The sequence below is a fragment of the Notolabrus celidotus genome, chromosome 22 (genome assembly GCF_009762535.1).
Source record: "Notolabrus celidotus isolate fNotCel1 chromosome 22, fNotCel1.pri, whole genome shotgun sequence".
Taxonomy (NCBI): domain Eukaryota; kingdom Metazoa; phylum Chordata; class Actinopteri; order Labriformes; family Labridae; genus Notolabrus; species Notolabrus celidotus.
Window position 1 is genome coordinate 25,259,680 of NC_048293.1, and position 26,620 is coordinate 25,286,299.

A 26,620-nucleotide genomic window follows, 5' to 3' on the forward strand; every position below is an offset into this window, starting at 1 on the left:
GTGAGTAAAAGGAAATTTGGTCTTAAGATAGAAGAAAAACTAACAAGGGCAAACGACACTTGAGACGAAGAGCAAGCTATGCAAAGATATTTATTCTTAGAACATGTGGTTTGACGTGCAAGATCTGTATCTGTCACTTCCTCATAGATGGGCTTAGAATGAAACAACTACTCTGCATGCATGTGCAATAAGAACACTCAGCACAGGGCGTTGGTTCGCTTCAGTACATTGTCTGATTTAGCTTAGATCCTAAGATGAATGCACTGCCTGATAATGATCAAGGAAGGTGGAGAGAAAAGTCTCAGGTAACGAGGAAACTGGACAGGAATGTCAGTTTATTTAGAGTAAGCATCATGGCATGAGGAAACAAGGTGTCACCAGTAAGAAGTAATCTGTTAATCTGGGTTTGCTAACAAAGAGTCTTTTTTCTCACTCGGATGCAGATTCACTGAAGAGGAAACGCTAAAGCACAATACATCATTTGACCTGCAGCAGGTCCTAAGATGCCTCTCACATGATGATGATCTTTGTCTTGACCGAGATAAGCAACAGCGTTAACCACTGTGCCACTATGCAATCCGAGGCAAGGACAAACTCAAACAAACCAATGAAAGAAGACAGTTTTCTTTCTTAACTTGTCTCCTCTCCTTCCACACATATCCCAGATCCTCATTTGCAAACGCCTCATTTGAGTTACCAGGGTTCCAAAGGGTAGACATCAATCAACAGGACTACTTTCAATCGATCATGGATCAAGCTTTATTAATGTAGCGCCTTTCAAACAAGTCAAATGCAACCAAAAGTGCTTTACAGTGATTGAAAACAAGAAAAAAGTAGAAATAGAATAATGGCAAGACATATTAAAAAACAAAAATGGGTTTTAAAATAGAGACTAATGCACACCGACAACAGTACAATATGTAGAATTAAAATGAGTAAAAGCATCAAATTAATATTAAGAATATAGATAGTTAAAATAAATAAATTAAAAAGGGTAAGGATAAGAGTTGGAAATAAAATGAAGGCTAAAAAAAGTCATTAAAACTGAGTAGATATAAAAAGAATAAATAAATACAAATAAAATAAATAGTTAAAATTAATAAAATAATAAAACAACATTAAAATCAATATAATATTAAAAAGTTAGTAACAAAAGTATTAAGTCCTCCTCTTAAATTGTCTTGCTAGCTCTATATGTTGTCCCATGCTCTGTTTTTCTTTTTTCTTTTATTTATTAATTTATTTATTTATTTATTATTGTGGGTTTTTATGATGTAAAGCACTTTGTAACATCTGTTTTGATAAGTGCTTTATAAATAAACTTTATTATTATTATTATAACATAAAAGCCAGACTGAATTAATGCATGTTAAGTTTACTTTTATAAGTCTCAATATCTCTTTGAATTTAAAGTGAATTGTTTAAAGAGATGAGAATGTAAAAGAATACGTTCTCATTTACAATAAGTAATACGTCCCGTCAACACTTCCCCTGATACCTTGGTGGTATTTGTCCACTCTTTGGTCGCCATCCTGCCTCAATTTGCACAATTCAACTCAATCTGCTTCTGATTTCACAACAGACTAGCCTTAATGAGGCTGTCTCTATAAGACTGTGTGTAAAAGTCCATAATCAGCTCTTCTTTTCATCTGCATGGTTGTTCGGTAGGTTTTATTAACTCATAACAAAAACAAATCCTGCGGCCTCAGCCACATCTCGTTTAACATCTGGAGATGAAGATTTCAGTCTAATTTAGGAGTTTATTGTCTAAACACAAAGGATGTACCAGGTGACTCACCCCCAGACAATAAAACTTCCTGCTGTTGTTTATTTCCCCTGAGTTAGAGTTACTTATTTGCGTGCTGAAATTTGTAACAAAGCTTTTTTATTTGGTCTTAAAGTGAAGCTTGTTGCCTCACATCAGAGGACGCTTCCCGCTGTATTTATATTGATCTGACAAAGCCAGTACATGGCCAACATGCATTCCCCCCAATCCTTCTAAATCTCTCTCCGCATCTGTCAGTGCCAAACAGCTCAATACAAGCAGAGCACATGAGTCTTCATGATGCTAGCAGCTTCTGATCACAGCACTCAGACTTAGACAGTTCAGAGGAGCGCAGCGTCCTCAGGAAGTCGGCATGATGTGCTACATAAATAAATAAGCAGTCCGATTGAAGAGCCGCTGCGGGACACGGGCGGGTTTGCTTTTGTTCAATGATTTTCTCACATCTCTGAGCTCTGCAGACTAAAAAAATAATGTTTATGTAACTATTCCTGTGCCAACTTTTCAACACTGTTGTACATTAGTAAACAAGAAATGATTGCTTCATTTAGCACTTTGGAGAAATGTCAAAATGGGTTTTACACTGACCTTAATCAGACTTTATTCTTTACATACATTTGAGTAGGATTGTCCTACATTCAGGGTTTAGTAATTAAATCTTAGTCATTGTTCACAACATTGTTCCCTGCATCAGTCACTCAATCTTTATTTATATAGCGCCAAATCACAACAAATTTTAATTCAAGACCCTTTCCAAACAGAGCAGGTCTAGACCGTCCTCTGTTATATTAACAAAGACCCAACATCAAGACAGGAGAAGATCCAGTCCCATCTTACAGACAGGACTCAGTCTGATCCCATCTTAATCCACCATGAGCAGAGCACTTTGCAGCATTTAGCAAGTTACAGTGGCAAGGACAAACTTCCTTTAACAGGCAGAAACCTCCAGCAGGACCAGACTCATGTTAGACACACATCTGCTGAGACCAAGGCCAGCTGTCACTCACAACCACAGCACCAGGGAGGATGAAGGATGGAGAGACACAGTGATCGACTGGAGCAAGTAGCTCAAAAGTAGGACAAGTCAAGTGATAACTGAGGGGAGTTCTAGTGCTGATTTTAAGAGGAGGGTAATCAGTGCAGCAGAGACATTCACCATCTCTTAACCAGCTGAGATATATGGTGTCAGAGTGTGTAATTAAAGAGCCATAATGTCTTTAATTTGTTGACAAAGCTTGATATAGATCAGATGAAGCACCAGGAGTAGTTTGTTGAATCATGTGACCTCTGTTAGAAAGCCAAAAAATGTGGCGCCGGAGGCCTAGTGGTCTAAGTGCCTCACATACAGAGGCTATAGTCCTTGTCGCAGAGGTCGCCGGTTCAACTCCCAGCCGTGACCATTGGCTGCATGTCTACCCCCGCTCTCTACTCCCCACATGTCCTGTCTCTCTACAGCTGTCCTATCAAATAAAGGCAAGAAAGCCAGAAAATACAACTTTAAAAAGCCAAAAAAACACCAAAAGTTCAAATAAATTCAAAATGACTGACTTCCTGTTACGTTCACACTATGGCACAAAAAGGTAAATGTTGATGTGATGCCTGTCCCTAAAGAATGTCGTACATTTGGGCCAAAAATGGTGGTACTATGAAGCTAACTTTCAGCATCCTTCAAACAAAGTAAATAGAATATTAGTTCAAGCTATTTCATTTCAGTAGGTGTCCTTCCAAATATAAAACACACCACAATGAAGGACAGAACAAACTCAAATAAACCAAAAACACAAGACAGGGATGCTGATCTTCAAAAAAAAAAAAGTTGATATATAAGCAGCTTAAAACAGCCCGAATAATGTGAACAAATCAGATTGATTGGGAACAGGATTTCAGAGGTTTACGGCGAAAACAACTGAGGTTGGATCACCTCTTGTTTTTTTAGTTCTCATGACCTGTGGGATGGATAGAGGGCTGAGATTTGTCTGAGACTGAGGGAAGGGAGATCAGACATGTTACTCAAGGCAAGGTCACAGTGTCTTGTTTCAGGTTGTACAAGTATATAACCACTAAGTAATAATTCCAACAGTGATATCTCAAATCAATGATGTAACCTTAAGGGGTATCTGTCTGTCATAATAGCGTCTCTTTGTCCTCAAGTGGCTCTTACATAAATGTTTATGGATTTATTCGGACCTCCACAGTAATCAATAACTGACTGAGTTGATTGAACATGAACTAATCACTGTAACCAAACTGGAAACTCAATAATAATTGGTCTATTGTGACATTTTAAGTCTCAAATCAAAACATCAGAAGGATGCAGACTCTTTAATTTGAGATCTTTTTGTCGTGTCGTGGACAAATTGAATCCCCTTAGTCTCCAGGAAGTTGCATCATCACTGTTCCGTATGCTTTACAGACTTCACAATTAATCCGTGTTTGGATAATAACTCCCAATAATTGATGATAAACCAGTGCATCCGTTCCAGCTCTGGCCACAGTGGATTCTTTGGAGAGCAGACACTGCTGGTGGTGTGTGCTGCTTTCTAACAGTCAGAATACATGAACTTTGATGAATTTCCTGATACATTCCCTCATGAATAATGAATAAGAACAGAGATTTCCATGGCCTATTTTGCAATGCCCAGTGAGGCTTTAAGTTGTGACTCTTAATTTCCCTCCTATTTGCTCACATGCCGTCGAGTGTTTTGCTGGAAAGTCATGAATGAACATTGAGAACAGAGCGAAGAAGTAGTGCTCTGATTATTATTAGACTCTGAATCATTTTTAGATCATGCAATTAGTCGAGCGACAGATAATGGATCTCCAATAATTAAGATCATTACATAAAAGTGTAAGTCACCATCTCAAATGTCAGTATTTACTGCCTTTCTTCCTCATACATGGTAAATTAGAAAGATGTATTTTGATGCAGTACACTTTAAAATCCACATTATTTTAATGGATGTTAACTGAGAAATAACAGGAGATATCAGAGCAAGTCCTGGTTAAATGAGAGCCCAACATTTATAGAGGTGCCACGATTACTCATCAAAATTAGCCACCAAAATGTTCAATAATATATTGGTTACATCATCATGGGTGGTAATGTATTCATAATTAAAGTATCCGTTAGCAGCAGTCCCCTTTGTTATTTAGTCCTCACATGTTTGTTTTTCCTCCTGACACTTGGCTCACCCTGCGAGGAGAACAAAATATTTTGATCGACTGATCCGACATCAGAAGAAACGCCTCGGCAGCACCTCGCTGTAAAAAATGTCTCACTCTGTATTTGGTGGGTTTTTATTAAACTGGTGCATAAGAGATGATAACTGAGCGATACGTTTTCTGCAGCTAGTCTTAATAAGGCTGAACATGAAGTACATTTCATCTCTCACAGTTTAATTCTCCTCACGCTGCTGCAGCCTTTATATCACCGTGACAGCCTTCACTTTAGGATCGTGTTGGAAATGTTTCCCGGCTAAACCGAGTACGACTGGTGTTGTGACAGACTGAAGTGAGACAAATGTCACAACCTCTTTAACATTAGTGTTACTGCAGCTTATTGTTTAGGTGACTCAGATCAGATCAGAGATGATCTCACCAGCTCTGCTGCTGTTACCTGGATTGCAGACAGGATGATAATGGTGAGATATATATATATATACACAGGATACGTTTCTAGTCTTTCTGACCACTCAATGCATTTTTACACCACTAGCCACATTCACTTACTGCTGCTATATAGTAAGAGACCATCAGTGTTAGCTTATCTCATTCATACACATTCACACACCGCTCAACAACAGAGTCTTGCCCAAGGACACATCGGCATGTGACTGCAGGAGCTGGGATCGAACCGCCAACTAGGGATGGGCATTTCAAGCCAAAATACTATTCGATAATCATTGGCATCTATTAGCCGATTATTCGAATAATCAACCCTATCCCACAGAGGGAGAGCTCTCTATCTATCTATCTATCTATCTATCTATCTATCTATCTATCTATCTATCTATCTATCTATCTATCTATCTATCTATCTATCTATCTATCTATCTATCTATCTATCTATCTATCTATCTATACATGCATGCATCCATCCATGCATCCATCCATGCATCCATCCATGCATCCATCCATGCATCCATCCATGTATCCATCCATCCATGCATCCATCCATCCATGCATCCATCCATGTATCCATCTATCCATCCATGCATTCATCCATGCATCCATCCATCCATGCATCCATCCATGTATCCATCTATCCATCCATGCATTCATCCATGCATCCGTCCATCCATGCATCCATCCATGCATCCATCCATCCATTCATCCATCCATGCATCCATCCATGCATCCATCCATGCATCCATCCATGCATCCATCCATGTATCCATCCATCCATGCATCCATCCATCCATGCATCCATCCATGTATCCATCCATGCATCCATCCATGCATCCATCCATGCATCCGTCCATCCATGCATCCATCCATGCATCCATCCATCCATTCATCCATCCATGCATCCATCCATGCATCCATCCATGCATCCATCCATGCATCCATCCATGTATCCATCCATGCATCCATCTATCCATCCATGCATTCATCCATCCATGCGTCCATCCATGCATCCATCCATGCATCCATGCATCCATCCATCCATGCATCCATCCATGTATCCATCCATGCATCCATCTATCCATGCATCCACACATCTATGAATTAATACATGCATCCATCCATCCATCCATCCATCAATCCATCCACCCATCCACCCACCCACTTACTGCGCCCCCACCCCCCACCCCAATATGATGGCTTCTCAGGCTGCTCTCACATCTGTGCCCGCTCTCTAGACCAGCCTGAGACAGACACTAACATTTTTGCCACAGTGTCAACAGGTAGAGGTGAAATGTGCCAAAACTCTACAGATTGATTTGATCTGTCATGTGTGATCAGATTGTCCTGAGAGACTGTTAACACAGAAATGTATTTAATAGAAAACGGTTCGCTAGTGTCGCTGTGTGAGCTAGCAATAGCCGATCCTGTAAAAACTGAGCCTCATTAGCATGCGTGTTACATTTGTTGCATTCACTGCTCAGAAGAACGCCGTTTACAGTTGATTTAGCAGAACCCTATGTGCATCGTTTTCACAATGTGATGATACGAACACTGATTGTTTTTAAATCCCACAGAGAAGACTTTTTATGTTTCTAATGGGGCTGTTCTTGTCTAAACAGGGCCTCAGTCACTGTTGTTGTGTGTTTCGACCAATCAAAATCAAGTATTTAACTCAGTCTGGTGATAAAAGAGAATGAAAAGGACTGACATTACAAGGAAACAAGATATATGGCAGAGAGAGAGGGAAGAGATTTATGTTTTTTTGTATATTTCAGGCAGCCAAGTCAGGAAAAACAGAGAACTTTTGGAACTTTTTTCGACTTTCTTCTGTTCACTCTTATGATGGATCAGAGGGACCTCCAACAAAAAGGATGTCCTGTTCTCAAGGAAAACAAGAGACCACAGATCACCCCGGTTGTATTTTAAACAAGCTGCTGATAAACAAGTGAGAATGTCTCGGGCTTATTCAGCGAAGGTCTCGGACATTTCAAACTCTTTTCCATTAGTAACCAGTCGGACCGATGGCCCTGAAGGTTACAGCTTTGAGCTCGTAAATCAATTTAATCCATTTCATCTTATTTGGGGCTGAAAAGGCAGGGACAGAGTGTTTCTCGCTTTCTCAGAAGGAAAGTGTGATGTGACAAACTCCATCTCCAACAACAAACGGTGAAGAATCGGCAAGAAGAGGAAAGAAGTCATGTTTGGACCAAGTTTTCCTCCTACATGTTTACTTTCATTTCTTTTCAAGGCACAGATTGAGGCTGATTTCGATGGCCTCACTTTGAACGTATATTTTTGTCTTTAATAGTCTCAGAGGACAGTGGTCGTTATATATAAAGGGATCTCCATACTCCTGATGTTTGACATTTTGTCTTAATGCTCAAGTCCGTTGATAAAGGCCTTCCCTCATCCCTCCTCCTCCTTCAGCGTGAGCCACAATGTCTCAATAACCTTCTAAGTCCGAATCTGTTGCCTGTCTGCACCGTCCACGTGCTGCATGTATCCACAGGGCTGCGTGACAAACCCCCTGAAATGTTGCACTATGAATTCCCTCTGTTTCTATTTGCAGAGGAGCTCTTCACTAGATTAAGTTCAATTCCAAAATGAGACATCAACCATTTTAGAAATGCTTTACCTACCATTGCAAGATGATAGCTTTCCTGGAAGAGGGAGGAGATCACTCTGGATTATCACTGAATCCATTAGCGAAGTCAAGACCTCTGTTGATTAACAGAACGCATATTGCTGGTTCACATTTCTCCCATCCAGTGAACACGTCAGGAATGACGGCGTTGCATTGTTGGGATAATGGGTTTCGTCCCCTATAGGGCATTCCTCTTCCTCCCTTTGTTGAACTCTGAGGTTGCCCAGTTTGTGCTCATTATGTCTCTGAACATTATCTTGATATCTGGACCATTAGAAGGGAATGTGCAACACGCCAAACCTTAAATAGAGTCCTAATAGATTACTGTTCCCAGATTATTCTTCTACCTGGTCGCATGTCATTTTCTAATCTTCGGCGGAATGAACGGAGAGAAAAGTCGGGCAGCTTTCCTATTAAGGTTGTCAGTACGGATCAGATCAGAGCAAGACGTTGGACCATGTACTCGGGATGTGCATGGTTAGTCTGCTAAAGGATCAAACATCATCCTCGTTAGCTGGCACCAGGATTTCCAGTCAGTTAAACAAATTCATTTTGTATATTTGGCTTTATTTTAATTGTAGTAAACGGAGATGAAGTTGTATGTATCTGCATCTGGTTAAACTGGCATGTAACCACTCAACCAGGGTACAAACATGTGGACGTTAACCTGGACTGAAGGCTGGTGGTGCTAGCTCTGCTAATGTTAGCTACACTTAACAAACCAATTTGGCATTGTTTACTCGCAAACTACTAGACTAGGAAACCTGTCGCTTTAGGAACATCCCTACCAGGTACTCAGTGTCTAAATGGTTCATCCCTATCGTCACGTGTCTGGGTAACCTTCGCTGATGAAATTGCAAAATGAGGACTACGATGATGGAGACTTTAGAAACAGTTAAAACTCCTCGTTGGAGAGCTCCTCTTTGGACAACATACCTCTAAGGGCTTCTCTTTGTTTGTTAACCTTGGACCTTGCACTGCGATGAAGTGACATCAGTGGAACTGGCTCCAAAGCAACCTCACTTCAATGTTAAAAAAGATGGTGGACATCTTGGTTTGAGCCTTGTGTTTGTGTGTTGCAGCTTTAATGTTAAGATTTGAAAAGTATATGTGCTTTTCAGTTTCTAGTCCTGTATTTTGGTCTATTTTAAAAGGGATCCTATTGTAAGCTTTTATTCTGTCTAACTCAAGTTCGACCAATCAACTCGGGCTGCAGTTTCATTTTAAATGCAACAACAACATTTGCTATAAACACATCATAGCAGTCTTAAAATAACACCGTTAATAAGAGGCATTGTTCTAAGTAAACAATCAACATTTTCTCTCTTGACGTGCACACATTGTGCCAGTTGGATGGAGCCCTGGGTGTGTTGGTCATGCTTTCACCCTGTTTTCATGCAGTCAGATGAAGCCAAGGCTAGCTATCAGCTGTCCTCACATTAACTGGTGACAACTTAGTGATTAATAAAAGCTTATTGGGTTTTATTTGGAGGATGAGTTGAGTATTGTCCAGCCCTAACATTATTTACATTAACTTCTGGATCGTTCCCATGTGTTGGAAGAGTAACTACTTTAAAGACCGAGCTAATAAAGTCCCTTGAAGTGAGGATTTTTTAAATTTTGCACAGAAAATGTTAAATTCTGTAATATGTCTAAAATGAAAGAGCACAGATATCAGGGCATAGCTTTCAAGAACTTTTATACCCTGAGGGAAAAGATTGCTGGAAGTATAAATCTCTTAAAGATCTCCTTTATGTGGATGGATGAGAAGATGGATACACAAGCTTTGAAATATACCCGTAAACTGGGCCTTTTTTTAATAAATAAACACGCTGCTGTTCTGAAGGAGATTTTTTAATTAGAGACGGAGATCAGCAGCTCATTAGGAAAATATTTATTGAAGTAAGAAAGGTTTATTGCATTTCTGTTTTGGCCTTATCCTCTCCTTTTATTAAAAACACAGAATTCCTGGAGCTGCTTTCTATCCCTCTTCAACATCAGCAATTATTAAAGCTCCTGCAGGGAATTTTAAGTTTGTGTTCATCTTGGCGCCCCCTGTGGACAAAGTTGTACCTCTTATGTCTTTGCTGACCTTGTCCTTTGCATGCAGAGATGATATTTTTGGAGGGCTCTTTTGACTTTTTATGAGGCAGCTGAAGAGAGACAGGAAGCATGGGGAGTAGAGAGATGGGTGAGACATGCAGCTAAGTCAAACCAGTGACTACTGCAACGCTGAATCCTTACATGTGGAAAATCATGCAGTTAATCTTTGCATCTGACTCCTACCCTGCAGAGTTTGTAGGCCATGAAAATACTCCATCATCTAGTTGTTGCTCTTGTTTGCTTCTGTATGTTGTGTCGAGAAATCAGTATTCATTTTCGTCTCCGTCATAACCTGCAAAAATCTCCCCACAGGAGCTTTAACAGTCTGATAAAAGCTATATTTGCATTTTAACCATCTCTCATTGCAACAATCAGAGTTTAAAAATGCTAGCATAATGGTAATATCTGTACAAAATGAAAATCTTTCCCTGCAGAACCTCGAACTGTTGCCTAGTTTCACCTCACTGATCTCTGTCCTTCTTTGTTTTGCTCTCTCCTGCAGAGGCGCCTCCCTCTGGGATGTCCAAGAATGGATACTTCTTTCAAGAAATGGGTGAGTCCAGGCCACCGTCAGGATACATGAGGGCAATGCACACAACATTTTCAGCCATGGAACGAAAGAGTTACCTATAATATGAGATCTCTGAGATGCAGACAGAGTTGAGGAAAAAGTCGAACCCTTATCGTGATGAGGGAAGAAGTAGAGGGATTTTTCTTTATCCTAATTCTGCCAGTAATGTGAGTCGTACAGTACATTCATAGTGAAAGATGAGATTTCAAGATTAGAGCTGCGGCACAGACGCAGGAGAAAGAAATCTCCCACTCTCACACTCCAGTGCATTTGGATAAAAATAATGAACTTTGCTCCGACTGTTATGATAACGGCAGTTTCATTACCTTCAAGCCAAGGCGAGTCGCCCAATTAGTATGAGCAGCACAAGCAGACAGGACCGAACACGCTTGCATTGGATCGCCCTGCCTCCCCCCCAGCCAATTATTCCCCTCCTGCAACACGCCGATTCACTCAGCCGATTCACAGGAGGCCCCCCTGCTGCAGCCCGACATAACTGTCTTTATTAGGAAACCTTTTATCACCATATAAATGCAGTTACATTTCTGTTGGCAAGTAAGCACTATTCAGCATCGCCATCTCTAAGGTTCATTAGTGAGGGTCAGACTGGAAGCCAAAACGCTCTCTGGGTGCACACCAGAGGCTGCGAGCAGGATGACATGAAAAATGATATTTGTTTGTCCTGCTTTTGCCTCTTCTTTCTGTGCACTATGTTCTTCACAGGCTGATAAACCCTAGTCAATTATCATCTGTTAATGTGCTCATGCAGTTAGTGACAGAATCTGATCACAACCTCTCATAAGGTGCATTTGGACCAAGAGTTCCAGGGTCTTTTAGTCCCCCAGAACTACTTTACCCTGAACTAAAAGGTTCCTGTGCCCCCATTGTTGTCTGTGTTTCAACCGTGGGCTGAATTCCATGGTAGATTGTGCAAACCAGAACAGTGACGTATGGAGAAAAAAAAGTAAATGCACTACACCACCAGACCAGTAGAGGGCAGTAAAACAAAGACGAATGTCATTCATCACAGATGACACCATAGAAGCAGACGGACAGGCCGGTATCATTATGAGCAACACATCAGTTAGCCTGTTAGCATGAAGAGACTCAGCTGGCGCTGTTTTACATGGTGCTATATTTCATCACAGATGGATTCACTGAATCAACACGTGAGAGGAGATAAGCGCGAGTAGCAAAGACGTTTCAACACGGCTTTAAAATCCTTTTGATCTCAAAAAGCCGTGGCAGAGATCAGACAGTGTTTTGATAAAAATTGAGCAAAAAAAAAATGATTTTTTTTTATATAAAATTTGAAAAACAAAATTGACAATTTTTTTTTTTGAATTTTTTTTGAAAAAAAAAAAACTTAAAAAAAAAATTTTGAAAAAAAAATTGAAAAAAAAAATTTTTTTTTTTTGAAAATACAAAATTTGAAAAAATGGACAAAAACATTTTTGACTAAAAAAATTTGACGAAAAAGTTGACCCGGAGCCTGTCGAAAAAATTAATTTTCCTCAATTTGAAATTGTCCACCAAAAGCAGAAAAACATGAAAAAAGTGAAAATTTTGCACCTGCGGTTAAAAACATGGAAAAAGCAATAAATGAATCAACACATGAGAGGAGATAAGCACGAGTAGCAAAGACGTTTCAACACGGCTTTAAAATCCTTATGAACTCAAAAAGCTGTGGCAGAGATCAACCGGTGTTTTGGTTTAAACAGCGACCCTGTTAACTGGAGACTCTCAGCCGGATGCATCCCTCATAAATGTGTTTAGACGATCATTAAATATCTGATGAGGATATTTTGAAATCTTAATAAAAACTAAACTAGTTTGCATTCCCAGGAACTCCCTCTGTGTTTCAACAGCTGTGTAAACTCCACAGACACTGACACGTTCAGATGAAAGTCTCCAGTTTACAGGGTCACTTTCAAAAACCGTAACACAGCGAGAGATGCATTCACGGTGGGCTGAGAGAAGACTACTGTTACAAGCTGCTAAATCAAGAGAATCACAGCTTCTTCTTTTGAAAAGTACACACACATACAAAAATGATAGAACAAATAAAAACTAATGAAAGTAAGAGAAATCAAGTGAATCACAGATGGAAAAAACAATGACTCTGAATAGTTTTTGGAAAAATTTGAAAAAAAAAAAAAAAATTGACAAAAAAATTTGAAAAAAGATTTTTTTTTTTAAAACAATTTTTAAAAGTTTTTTTTTAATTTTTTTTGAAAAAAAAAAACTTGAAAAAAATTTTTTTTTTTAAATACAAAAAAAAAAAAAAAAATAATCACAAAAACAGTTTTGACTAAAAAAATTTGACGAAAAAGTTGACCCGGGGCCTGTCGAAAAAAATTATTTTCCTCAATTTGAAATTGTTCTCCAAAAGCAGAAAAACATGCAAAAAAAGTGAAAATTTTGCGCCTGCAGTTAAAAACATGGAAAAAGCAATGACTGAATCAACACGTGAGAGGAGATAAGCACGAGTAGCAAAGATGTTTCAACACGGCTTTAAAATCCTTTTGAACTCAAAAAGCCATGGCAGAGATCGACCGGTGTTTTGGTTTAAACATCGACCCTGTTAACTGGAGACTTTCAGCCGGATGCATCCCTCATAAACGTCTTTAGACGATCATTAAATATCTGATGAGGATATTTTGAAATCTTAATAAAAACTAAACTAGTTTGCATTCCCAGGAACTCCCTCTGTGTTTCAACAGCTGTGTAAACTCCACAGACACTGACACGTTCAGCTGAAGGTCTCCAGTTTACAGGGTCTCTTTTAAAACCGTAACACTGGGAGAGACGCATTCACGGTGGGTTTAGAGAAGACTACTGTTACAAGCTGCTAAATCAAGAGAATCACAGCTTCTTCTTTTGAAAAGTACACACACATACAAAAAAGATAGAAGAAATAAAAACTAATGAAAGAAAGAGAAATCAAGTGAATCACAGTTGTGTGTGATGTTATTGTGGATGGCAGGCAGAATAAAAACACTGCGGTTAATCTACCAATCAGACACGTTCAGGATTACAGGCCTTGCCCCCTGAAAATCCCAGGACCTTTGAAAAGTACTACCCCACTTGCAGGGCTTTTCAGGAGGGAGATTATCTACCCCTTGCTGATGATATCCCACCCATTGGTGTGTACACTGTCAAACTCCAATATGAACTTCCCATGCATCCACTTCACAATGCATTATTTGATGATGTTCACGTTATTCTATTTAAGTTAACGTTCAGATTTGACGCCCTCTGAGTGGGAGTCTTCTGGGTGTCTCTGAGGAAGCTGTTAAGCAGCAGCTCAGCAGATCCTGTTCCACCTTTAACATATCATACCTCCAATAACGCTCTGAACAATAGCCACACTCATTTAAAATGTCAAATCTGCCTCGTCAACACGTACCGCAGTGTTTCCCCCGGAGCGTCTTTGTCTCGCTTTATGAATGTGCATTATTTCTTTATGAGTGGAGGTGGCCTGTCTGTGTTTTAAAACACTGTGGGGAAACCCTGTAATTTAGCTGTCATCATCAAGTTTAGACCTGAGAGGTTCCATGCTGTGAGAGACGGCCTCCTTTTACACTCACCTCACCTCGGGGTAACAGTTTGAGAGGAGTAAATTACAGTATTAAAGTACACTAATGTGGCTGTAATGGATTGTTATGTAAAGCTAGCCGTGCCTTATTTATACAGGGCTTTTCATACAATGACATTGTAAGACAAAGTGCTGTACATAAAAACAACTTCAAATAGAATAAATAAAAATATATATATATATGAAAATAAGAAATAAAAAGACCACCTGATCTTAATCCCAAATCCTAAGGTTAAGAACACAATATATGCAACAATAAAAATAAAATAAGTAGATAAATGAAAAATTTTAATAGAATAAAAAGAAAACTGAGAAAACGCTCTCATGATATCTTAAAGGAGGAACACTGGAGGAAACATAAGATGTTAAAACTCAACACAGGAAATTAAAATCACCAAAATAAAATACATTTCTAAGACAATAAAACACTAAAATATTAAACTATTAGAAGAAAATAAGATGCTTTACTTTATTATTATTTAGAATTATTAAATTAATACATTAATTAGTTTATTAATACAATTAAATTAGATTAAAAGTGACTACAATTTAAACTAGATAATAAATAAATAAATAAAGTAAGTTTTATAAGAACTCAGTTAAAAGCAAGACTAAAAAGGTCGGTCTTGAGTTTGCTTTTAAAAATGTTGATGCTCTGCAGCCCTCAGATCTTCAGGTAGGGTGTTCCACAGACCTGAGGGCCATGATGATAAAAGGCTGCCTCACCGTGGGTCTTTGTTCTAGCTTTTGGTACAGTTAGAAGTCCACTACCTGAAGACCTGAGGGCCCTCACTGGCTCACATGATGAAAGCAAATCTGATAAATAAAGAGCAAGACCATTAAGAGATTTAAGAACTAATAAAAATGATTTTAAAATCTATTCTAAAAAGATTCAAACATTTTTATTGTCAATTTTCACTATATATACGAGACATACAGGAAAAACGAGATGCTGTTTCTCTCTTCCAGCTCTTAAATATCAAAAATGTAAATATGAAATACAATAAAATTTAATAAAATCCAGTTATAAAAAGAAGGATGGTGTTTAAATATCATTTGATAAAATCAGGCAAAGATTAATTTCAAATAATTATTTAGAATCTCTTTTTTTCCAGCTTCTCGGAGGTGAACATTTGCTGCTTTTCTGCCTCATATCATTGCAAATTAAATATCCTAAGCTTTCATATTGGGCTCTAATTAGACCTTTTTTTCAACACTATAAATTATTTTCTCTCCTAATCATGATAGTTTTTCATTTTACAAGATAACATAGACATCAGAGAGCTCATCCTAACTTACCCAGCGTTGGTTTGATGTTCCTTTTTTCTAGAATGATCTTCAACTTCTCAACTAAAATGCTACAACTAGTAAATGTTTGTTATTCTAACTGAAGAAATGATCAATTATCTATTAACAAACACTTACTGTAGGTCTTTGTCATATTGTAGACAAATAACCAGAGAACAATAATGGAGCCGTCTCTCTCTCTCTATGAAATCAAAGGTTCTCTGCAGCCTTGGAGAACAGCGCGGTGACAGCAGCTGTGTATCGTCTTGGAGTAACTCTCCGCACACAGAACATCAAATTTTAACCACCTTTAAAGATGCAAACATGCTCTCTCCGCTTCTGTTTGTAACGCTGAAGTGTTTTTGTGTGTCACAGCTCCAAACAAACCTGAAAGGCTGCTGCAGATCGCTGCACCCCCTTTGAAGGAAGCACATCAATCATTTAGTGTTTTTCATATCAAATATCCATCTTCCCCTCTTCCTCTCTTCCTCTTCTTCCCCTGTTCCTTTTCTACATGTTGCATCTTTGGATCGACTCGTCCGGTAACTGAAGCATTCACCGATGCACAAATAATACAATCTATAATTAAAATGACACGGTGAAGTAAAGCAGGTTCTGAGTCTTATTATAACATTAAAGTTTAAAGGCACAGTGGGGAGTTTTGAACTGATTTGAAATAGTGTCACTCTCACGCTGACGCCTCTCCGTGACCTATAGAGTGATATGAGATAATCAAGGACAAGATTATTCCTTCTTATTGAATCGAAGTGCTTGAGTTCGGGGTGGAGTTCTGCAGAAAAAGCTGAGTCGATTTTCATCACTTCATTATCAAGCAGGACAAGTTTTATTCCTTCAATCATTTTCTTTAGACATAATGTTTTGTCCTCATGACTGATACTGGAGCAGGATGAGCAAACAAATATGCATTCTCTGTTGAAGTACTCTTTAAGACAGAGAAACTCTACAACCAGGGCTAGCTAAAACAGCTAACAGCTACATGAGCACCACATACTTGTGCGTTGATGTGTCCGTGTCGCCTGCTTCCGGCCCCGCTACGATCTCTGTTTACTTTTCCACAGCGATTCAGAGCGTGTGATGTTAATCTACAACTGATACATGTTACTGTTTATCATACAGACAAGTTATCTTACAATGTTACAATGTCATTTAGCAGACTCTTTTATCCAAAGCGACGTACAGTAACAAAGTGCACAAAGTGCTTCAAGTCCATTTGGATGCAGGTCCTGCCAAGCAGTGTTAAAGCTATGCACAAAAGTAAATAAGGATGCTGATTAGGCTGAGCACGTTAGTTTCACATGATTACATGAAGAAGAGAGAGGAGGAGATCAAATACAAGGCCGATGTGCAGCTGATGAGCCGGGATCCCGGAAGTGCTGTAAATGTGAGTTATACAATGCTGCCGAGCGGACCAATCACAGGGCTTGCGGTCCGTGTCGATTCTATGCGTAGTTACATTTTGGAGGAGGTGCACGTCAGCTATGTGCGTTGGCCTCTGCATAGGTACGGGAGCTGCACGGACCTCCAGCTTAGGATACGCCGTCGATTCAACGCAGAAGTATAAATCAGCCTTTAGCCTTCCTGTCCGAACTGGAGACGTGATCCCACGTGGTTACCCAGAGATGAGAGGACATGCAATGAGGGACTCAAACACTACCAAACTTTCACTTTCACTTTTGGCTCACTGTTTTCTTCCTTGACCGGCATCCAAACTGGCGCACCTATGACGAGTTTGAAGGTACAGGAGCTACGCCGTGGATTCGACGCTGAAGTATAAATCAGGCTTAAGGACAGTTGATGATGGTGCTAATGGGAGATGTAGTCTTAATCCCTGAAAAACAGTACTGAGTTTGTCCACAGAGGTCGCCAGAATCAACACATGAAAACTCCTCACAGAGCCTTTAATATAAAAGAAGAGAAAAACATAGCTTGGTATGAAAATGCAGTAAATAAAAGGTCAGCAAACAATATCCCACATATACACGGCCACTTAATAAATTCATCAATAATTTTACACCAAACATTGATTTAGAAATGGCTTTAAAGATTTTAAATGAGTATGTTTGTAGTCTATTACACTCACAGTCTGATTTGCATCCATAGTAGCTGAGAGAGTGTATTCTCTATAGCAACAGTCTGCTACTGAGAAATATCAGACTGTTGCTATTGACCAATCAGAACCAAGTATCTAACACAGCTGTGTGACAGTAGGTAATAAAGGGATTTCCAACCAAACAGTAATAAGAAGTAAAAATGTTAAATCTTCACCACTGACTCTCGGACTTTGCAGCCGTTGTTTTCTTTGGAGGTGATTTGAAAGTCAAAGCCCAGCCGGTGAGTCTGAAACACGGAGGGACGCAGGCGAAAGCGACGACACGGTCAGGTTCAAATAATGTCAATTACAGAGAGATGATCCTGATGCAGGACAAACTGAATGAACTGAATTTGGGGGCCTCACCACGGATAAGGTCAGCGGATAAAGAGCACGAGGATGAGATATTGTTCTAGTGGCATCAGCATGATATTTGGGAGCTCACTGGTGACTGTTGAGTTGGATTTAAGAGGCTGCTGTGTCAGGATGAGAGAGAATTGGATGAGTCACACAAACAAGCTCCAGGCTTTCTTCCATACAAAATCCTGTCCATTACACACCAAAAGGAAAAAAACCTGCTGGAACCCTACTGAGTCATGAAGTACTTGTCCTCACATCAGAACAAACAGTGACATACAAATTTATACAGTTTCATGAGAGAAATTCAACACAGCAGCATTTTTATATCAATCAATATGTTCTAAATTAACAGATTTAAAGACATTTAAAGAAGTCACCATACGCTGTACTTCCTGTGATTGCCTTTTTTGGTCATATCTCAGATGAATTAAATGATTATTGTCTAATTGAGGAAATAAAATGCACATAAATCCATCTTTAATTTTAACAGGCAGTAAAAACCTTTTTATTTACCACCTGAACAGACTGTATTTTCAAAATGCCACATGTCAGATGACGCTAAAAACAACATTTACATATAACTCAGAGGATTTCATTTGAAGCTCCAGATGTTTGTTAGGGTGTCAGGATGGTTCATTGGCTCTCAAATAAGCTGTCAGAGAAAAGCATAATTTAAACTAATGATATCTTGTTGCTGTCTGCTCTCTGTGCTGACAGGATTTCACTCACGGGAGGTTTCTAGTTGTTGTTTTTTAGGTCATAATAGGTGTTTTTATAAATTCCAACTGGCATATTATGAAGAATAAATATGTGTGCACATAAAAGTAGAAATAGCAGGATGTCTTGGTACACATTTTTTGAATAAACAAGGTATCTGTGAATGAAATTGATTGAAGACAGCAATAAAAATGCATTATTGTCATAACTGATGCTTTTTGGAAACACTCTCGACTTTCAGATGGGTTTAATTTCACGCTCTGTGACTCTGATAGTCCATCTTAATTGTAGCATAATGCTCTGTAATGTACCTGTTGGATATCTGGACTTCCTGGACAAGCCATTAGCAGACCATGACTGTGATACAGGTGAGTTTGTCAGCCGCCGAGGTCCAGGAGGTGACCCTGTGCTGTTGTGTCCCCAGAGCAGCGGGAGGTGGAGCAGGAGGAGGGCAGCGAGGGCCGAGAGGAGGGACAGGACTCGCCGATCGCCTGCGGAGATGACATCCACCTCTATGACAACCAGATCAGCCCTGGGCCAGGTCAGTACACGGAGAAAGACAGAGAGAGGGCAGCAGGGGGGGGCTGGAGGAGGAGGAGGAGAGGGGAGTGCAGCTTGATAAAGAAAATGGAGAGGGAGACAAATACAGCTTGGGAAGAGCGGTGAGATGGCAGAGAAGTTTAGGGAGTAAGATGGAGAATGTAGAGAGTGGGCAGCACTGTTTTACTCTGTCGTTTTCACATATCATAGTGCTTTGTCCTCCCAGTCTTCACACAGACATGTCGTACCTTGTTGTGGCCTCTTGACTTGTCACTGGGCTTGCTCCCAAAGGTCAACGACAAGTGAGTCAGGTGTTGATTGAAGAAACAGACAAACTAAGCAATCAACGATACTGGGATGGGCATTTCAAGCCATGTTTTTCAGGGTGCTGGCTGAACTTAGTTGGACGAGCATGCGCCACATGTACAGATGCTGCAGCAGACCCTGGTTTGACTTAAAACCAGCAGCCTTATTTCCCCATTCCAAGTTTCAAAGTGGCCCTTTACAGAAACCCTCCATCTCAAAAAAGCCAGTATGACCCTGTGCTTGATCTAAGTTTGAGTATGAATGTGTGTCATAATCAGCAACCCAGTCACAAACAGCTCATAGAAATGTTTGCTTGCTTTCCTCCAGTCAATAATCTCCTCTCCAGTTCAACCATTTGATCAATATCAGTGCTAGTTTTGCTCCTTGCACTTTATGGAGATGCTGCAGATCATAAAATGAATCACACTCTTCAAAAGCAGAGCGTAGTACCTGCAGTCATGGCCGATCTCAAAGGCGTCATTCAAGAAGAAATCAAAAGACAAACGTCTGAATGTTAAAAAAATAAATAAACGATGTACCAAGTTCTTTCTGAGGAGGTCTGCTGGAGTCCAGGTCTGTCCGCAGTCTGATGGCAGGTGTTGACTTGACAGACGGCTCCCTCAGCTGCAGGTGCAGATGATTTTGACCCCATCACCAGAAACCCCACCAGTCAACAGGTGACCGTTGCTATGGCATCAGTCACAGGTGCACCATGGGGAAAGACGGGACGAGAAGGAGAGAGAGAGAGAGAGAGAGAGAGAGAGAGAGAGAAATGTGACAGGTGACCATGTCACTCGGGCTGATTCTCCATACATAGTAACACTTCAGGCGTCTGACAATAGAGCAGGAGTGATGCAGGCTGGGAACAAGTTAGAGGAAGAACACAAAGCTCTCTCTGGTGAACAGACCAAAGTGTTACGGCCAAATTCCACCAGAGCCGGTCTGTCTCTGATCCGTCACGGCACCGGATCTGATAGGTTTCTGTTCCAGCCAATGTGTTAACTTCCACTGGATCCGTTCCGTCTCTGAGCCGGCAGGTTGGAACGCAACGGATCAGATACGCAAGACTTCTACTTTTGCAGGATGCCGGAGCACGACGCATCAATATGCACAGAGCAGATGGAGCAAGACAGGAAGTCAGGCACTAAAACCAAATGAAAACATCCGGTTGATTTTCAGAATAAAACACTCTGTGTTATCACCAGATCGTATTTCACTTAACTACAACAACAAACCATCATGATGAGCGGAGCCAGGCCTGGAGTCAACAGGTCAGAGGTTTTCAGAGGACCAGAAAGACAACATGGATGAGGAGAGGAGGAGGAGAATCCTTGATCCAGTGATTTTTTGTGGGAGAACCTCGGTCACATGACTCCAGCTGTCCTGCGGTCCTGACAAGAGAGCACGGAGCCTGACCGCAGCGGATTGGAGACGGACCAGACACAGATCTGATGGAAGTCCTGTGTTAGAGCGTAAAATACCAGAGAGACATAACATGTGGACTGCTGTAGGAAACCTATCATATCATGTTGATTACTAAAATGTTAAAAAGGACAAACCCCAGCCTATTCTTTTACATTAAGTTAAGTATTTGGACCGTAACCCTTCTCCTCCTGTGTTCGACGGGCCAGGATGTAAAACTGAAGAACTCAAAACTTTAGGAAATTCATGAACGGCAACTTCAGCATCTTCAATCTTTTAGGAAATATGTGCCACCTTTTATTATACACTTTATTAATCCCTGAGGGGGAGTTGAATTATTCTCTCTCTTATTGAGCATGCCGCACACTTAAGCTGGAAATGCACACATATGCCCAAAGAGGATCTTCATGAACATGCAGTGATGGAGAGATGCATGGGCAGTGAGGGCAGTTGCCTTGCTCAAAGGCATTAACTGTTTAAACTGGCACCTCTGCAGCAACCAGTTCCAGTTTTCGTACTTTGGTGCATGTTAGGCCTTAAAATAGATCCCAAGTCAAGTCCCCACAGACTGCTACCCTCTACATGTAGTCAATGCATGCTGCTTTTGACCTATACAACATCAAATTACAACACTGTGTTCATAAAAAACAGCAGATTTTGCAGCTGCAGCTAAAGTATGCAGCAAACATCCCCAACAACTGCAGACATTTTTTATGCTGCATACCTAATTAAGGTTGAAATCTACTGTTATGTCAAGTGACGGATGCTCCTATAAATATTAAAGGAGTCCCACCATATCAACTGTATGACATAATCTCTAAAGGTGAATAGATTACATCATCACAGGGAATAAAATCTCCATATCACTTACCTCCAATCAGAAGACATTAAATCAAACCTCCGCTTCAGAGGAACCTGATCCCCTAAAAGCTGACAGTACTTTGCCCACACTCTTCTCCTACTACACAGCTGCATCATGTTGAATCCTCACTGCAGTCATCAAGCAGAAATTGTCACCCACAGGTGCAGACTGTTTGTCATGCCCAACAGTGTCTTCTCAAAAATATTCAGTGCATTATTCATTGAGAGCTCGGCTGAATGTCGATTAGTGTGTTTTGTTTTTGTGCTTGCTTCCACCGAAACTCACTCTGCCACATACATATATTTAATCCCAGTGTGGTTACCTATTTGCAGGCCTCTTTCTGTCTGTTATAAATGTCACAAATTGTTGTGTTATTTTATTTATTCCACATCAGCAGGCTACTGTGGAGTATACCCACTAGTGGTGGGAAGATTAACTGACTCTTATTGATACACGCACCACAGATGTACACTGTTGTGTTGGAGAGTAGCGTAGGAGTTGTGCAAAACAAACATGGCAGAGGCTTTGTGAGTGTACCCACCACCTGTGAACTTCAAAATCCAAAGTCTGCGAACGGGACAGATGGACGACTTGAGGTGTTGGATGCAATTTGCAAAGAGTGGTGTGATGCTCTTAAGTAAACAGGCAGACTAATGAACAACCTTATAACTCACCTGAAGTGGTGACATGGTGTGACCGTGGGTGTGACTGTGGAGGCGTCTACCAGCATCTCCTACCTTGGGTTTGGAATCAGCTCCGGCTGCTAGCCCCAAAAGTGGAGTGAAAAGTATTGCAAGTTTTTTCCATGCCCCACCGGCAAACAACTCCTCTTGTTCTCCTCTTGTCTTGTTGTGAAAAGTTTATTTAAACTTTATCGTTCACAATATAGAAATTGCTGCCCACTGGTGAGCCTCCCTGCTGCTGAAAGGGTTGTAAACATATAGTTTTGCATATGAATTGTTCTTGTTAATCTGCAGCATCCTCATTCCTGTGACCCTGAAGCATTAAAAGTGTCCTCCACTGTAAAATTATAACAAAGAAATATAAGAAAGAAAAATTGTACAATGTCAGCTGTTAGAAAAAAATTGCTAATCAGACCAAAATATTTTTTGTACCAAGAAGTGAAGAAGTTTATTTTAGCTGTAAAGATCTGCTTCTTTGAATGAGTGTGTATGTGGTTTCCGGTACTTCTGGAGCCAGCCCCTGGTGGACAATTTAGGAACTGCAGTTTTTAGCACTTCTACATCAGATTCACTTTGCAAGGCCAGAGGTTGCCGTTTGGTTAAACCCCACTGTGTTGAATCACACTGCTTCATAATTGGGATGTGATTTGTATCGTATAGGTAGTTGCTGTGTATGTGTCTCAAATGTACCAGATCATTGAAATGTATCGTATTGCCTCACATCAGAGATGCCACCATATCAGATCAGCATAACAGATTGTATCATGTTCTTTCTGCTTGCACAAACTGTGCTTTGGTAAAGTAAATAGCATAGTGAGAACATCAGATACAAGAACTCCTATCTCAATCTTTTCAAAACATTTCTACCTTATCATGAATGTATTCTAATATTTACTGTCGTTTCATGAAAACATGCAGTCCTGCTTTGGGAGCTTTTTAAATTCCTCTCTCATCCCAGCCTGGTTTCTTGGACCGTATTCAATTTTGACCTTAATGCTAATGTGCTTTTGTATTTAACTGCACCACAGTAAAGATATATTTCATAATGACTTCCAACATTCCTGTTATTTAAATAGCAATTTGAATTTAATCTTCCACTTATGAGTTCAGCCGCCAATTATTGCAGTAGTTGTATTTTTTTATCATGGTGCCATCATCATGAAAGCCAAAATGGGATTTCTTCTTTTCTTCCAAACAGAGAAGGTATTTCTTCTTATCATACCATCACTCCTTTTATACAGTCAGCGGTAAAAATTGTTTCCATGTCTTGAATCCTCAAACATAAGCTTTCATTTTCACCTCCTACAAATTGTGTTCACATACTACTGCCAAACGTAGAATGTAAAAATAAGACAAGCGGAGGCAGATTAAGACACGAGAGAAAAACAAAGACATACGGAGAGGTTATCCATCGCCTTCACAATAAAGGAAAACTGTGACAACTTTGATAAATGAAGGCAGAAAGTGTGAATCTTAAGATTCGTAGGAAAGTGATGCCATGTTTCACTGTGTTCTGTTTTGTTTTTATTTGTTTTAAGAATGGCCAAACATGTTCAATGAGACCAAAATGGACACATTTGGTGATAAAACCATTTAGAAAGAGATTGTCACGAAACTGAAACTCAGGAAATTAAAAAAGAGCTCTGTTTCGTTGTCCTTGTTAGAAATTAAGTTTCTGCATTTTACCATCTTAAGTATTTGAATGCAATGCCCAGAGACTAACTTGAGCTTAAAGTAAGCACTTAAGTAAAGGCCTCATGGAAAAGTATCTTCTTACTGGCTGCTTGGCGTTAGGGATGAAAGTATTGTTCATGTTTAGCTGTGAGTTGCTTTAAGTTTCTTTAAAGGTCCCAGAGGTTAAAGCTGTCTTGATGTTTTTATTTCTAGTGAGACTGCTGAATAACTGCTTCATGTGATGCCATGAAAATTGTACAGATAGTGTTTGTTCTGAGAAGATCAGACCTATAGAATTTGGTGTCCCTGATTCAACCAGTTCCAGTTTCCACTTAACCAGTAAAATTTCCTTGGATGTACTCATGAATAGGTTTAAAATCTTGAACTTGTAATCTAGTGTTCTTGGAGTCCCAGAAGTTACACCTTTAATTGGATGGATTTCTTTTAGAAATTGGTTTTGACCATTTAGTGTCACTCAAGATGAATTTAAGTCAATTTTCTGGCTACTTAGCATGAAGTCCTCACCACAAGTCAGATCTCTTCCTTTCATTTTTTGCACTATGATCTTTAAAAATGTAAGAAAATATCAACATGCTAACTCCCAAGTGAGATGATTTCCAGTTAAAATAAGCAGGCTTGATCAAAGAACCAACTGGATGGTAGTAATTTTTATTCTCATAATCTTTCTGGCTGTTGATGGATTACAGTCTTACTGGAGGTGTCTACTAAAAGCCGTACCGCCTTCACTATAAGAGTCAGAACAGTACATTCTTGTAGTCTGTGTTGAAGTAGCACCAGACACAGCTTAAACAAAGTGGTTGATGACAAATATTTGAGTGTTGAAGATAAGCTTTGAAGGGCTTATTAGAAGTCTTGTCTGCTGGTAATACAATGATGTTTGTTGTTTTCTGTCTCAGTTTTTTTTTTTCTTCCGGTTTTGACATGATCTTATCCATTCTTCTCACTTCAGAAGAATTTGTCATCGGGCTGTCAAACGCTCTCCATAAATAGAATTGATTTCATGATTATATTCCTGCCAGTGCTGGGCTCAGTTCCATGTCAGTCCAGTCAATTTGGCTGAAAACTGAAGTGGAAAAGTCACGAGGGAGGTCAGGCGTCTGTCACGATGGCAGCTTGGGGATTTAGGCTCTGACCGATGACCAGTTGACCTTGATGATGGTGCGTGGGGTTTGTAGCATGAACATTGTGTTCAGAGTGTGCAGAATTTCACGACGAAATACAGAGTTTAAAACAGATCATGCATGAGCAATGCAGATTTGTACCTGATCGTAAAGAGAACCAGCTCTTTAGCCTTGCAGGGATATTGAAGGACTCATGGGAGTTGGCCCATACAGTTGACAAGTCCTTTGGGGACTTTGAGTAGGCTTACAACCATGCCTCACAAGGGAGTCCTGTGGGAGATCTGCTGAAGTACGCAGCTTTATGGATGTTAATAAGCAATCAGATCCTTATACGCTTGACACATCCCTGTGTGTATTCAAAGTCAACCCATCGGAATGAGAAATGACACCTTCAACCCTGAAGCCGTTATTCTCTAGTGGGAAATGATGGACTGTACCTATTTGGTTGCGAGTGAACATATCTGAGCCAGAAGCCACCGCTTTCAACTTATTAAATCTGCATTACATCCCCCACTTGGGACTTGAGCTTTGGGCAATGACAGAAAGAAGGAGAGAGAGAGGGAGAGGATACAGCGACCGAAATGATATTACTCCACAGATTGGCAGGAACCGACCAGGGGAAAGAAGTCAGACAGGGACTTGGATTGAAGCCACTGTTCCTTCACAGCTGATTTGGACTGGGCAACTGATCAGGAAACCTCTTGATGCCTCTCCTCCATGCATATCCAACTACAAGGAGATCACGAGGTAGCAATAAACACACTGGAAAATTATACTGTTACTGTTATTTAGCTCAGGAACTCCTCGGGAATCCCCTGAAGGACTTTGCAAATCATGCTGGGAAGAAGGTTGTCTTGGCTACTCCTCTGATTCTGCTGCCAATACAAGAACACAGATAGAGGAGGGGTGGAAACAGGGAAGCCAGGGCAAAAAGCTGTTACATGTGAGATGTTTTTGACCTTTAAGAGTTTGTTTACCCAATAAATATTCTGTTTCTTGACTTAGGAATTCAAATTAAGAGCAAAAGTAACATTACTTGCTCCTGGGGTTAATGTTGAGCACTTACAGAGGGATTTACAGTTAATGAGAATGTAATAGCACGGCACTGTTTAAGATAAAGATAGCAATCATACATCAAAGTGTATTACATTTACATACTTGCTCTCTTGTGGCAAACTCAATGGCTGCCTG

At 40.0% G+C, this 26,620-nt stretch overlaps 1 protein-coding gene across 2 annotated transcripts in view; it reads left to right on the forward strand.

The window, feature by feature from the left end:
- Positions 1–26,620, forward strand: part of slc4a11 (solute carrier family 4 member 11) — a 158,525-nt gene that overhangs the window by 64,234 nt on the left and 67,671 nt on the right. Inside the window, exons 2-3 of one of the 2 annotated variants that reach the window (XM_034675881.1) lie at positions 10,660–10,710; positions 19,225–19,341. In XM_034675881.1, coding sequence (XP_034531772.1) covers positions 10,660–10,710; positions 19,225–19,341 — 168 coding nt within the window. The remainder of the gene's footprint in view (positions 1–10,659; positions 10,711–19,224; positions 19,342–26,620) is intronic. The other variant, XM_034675882.1, reaches the window with a different exon arrangement.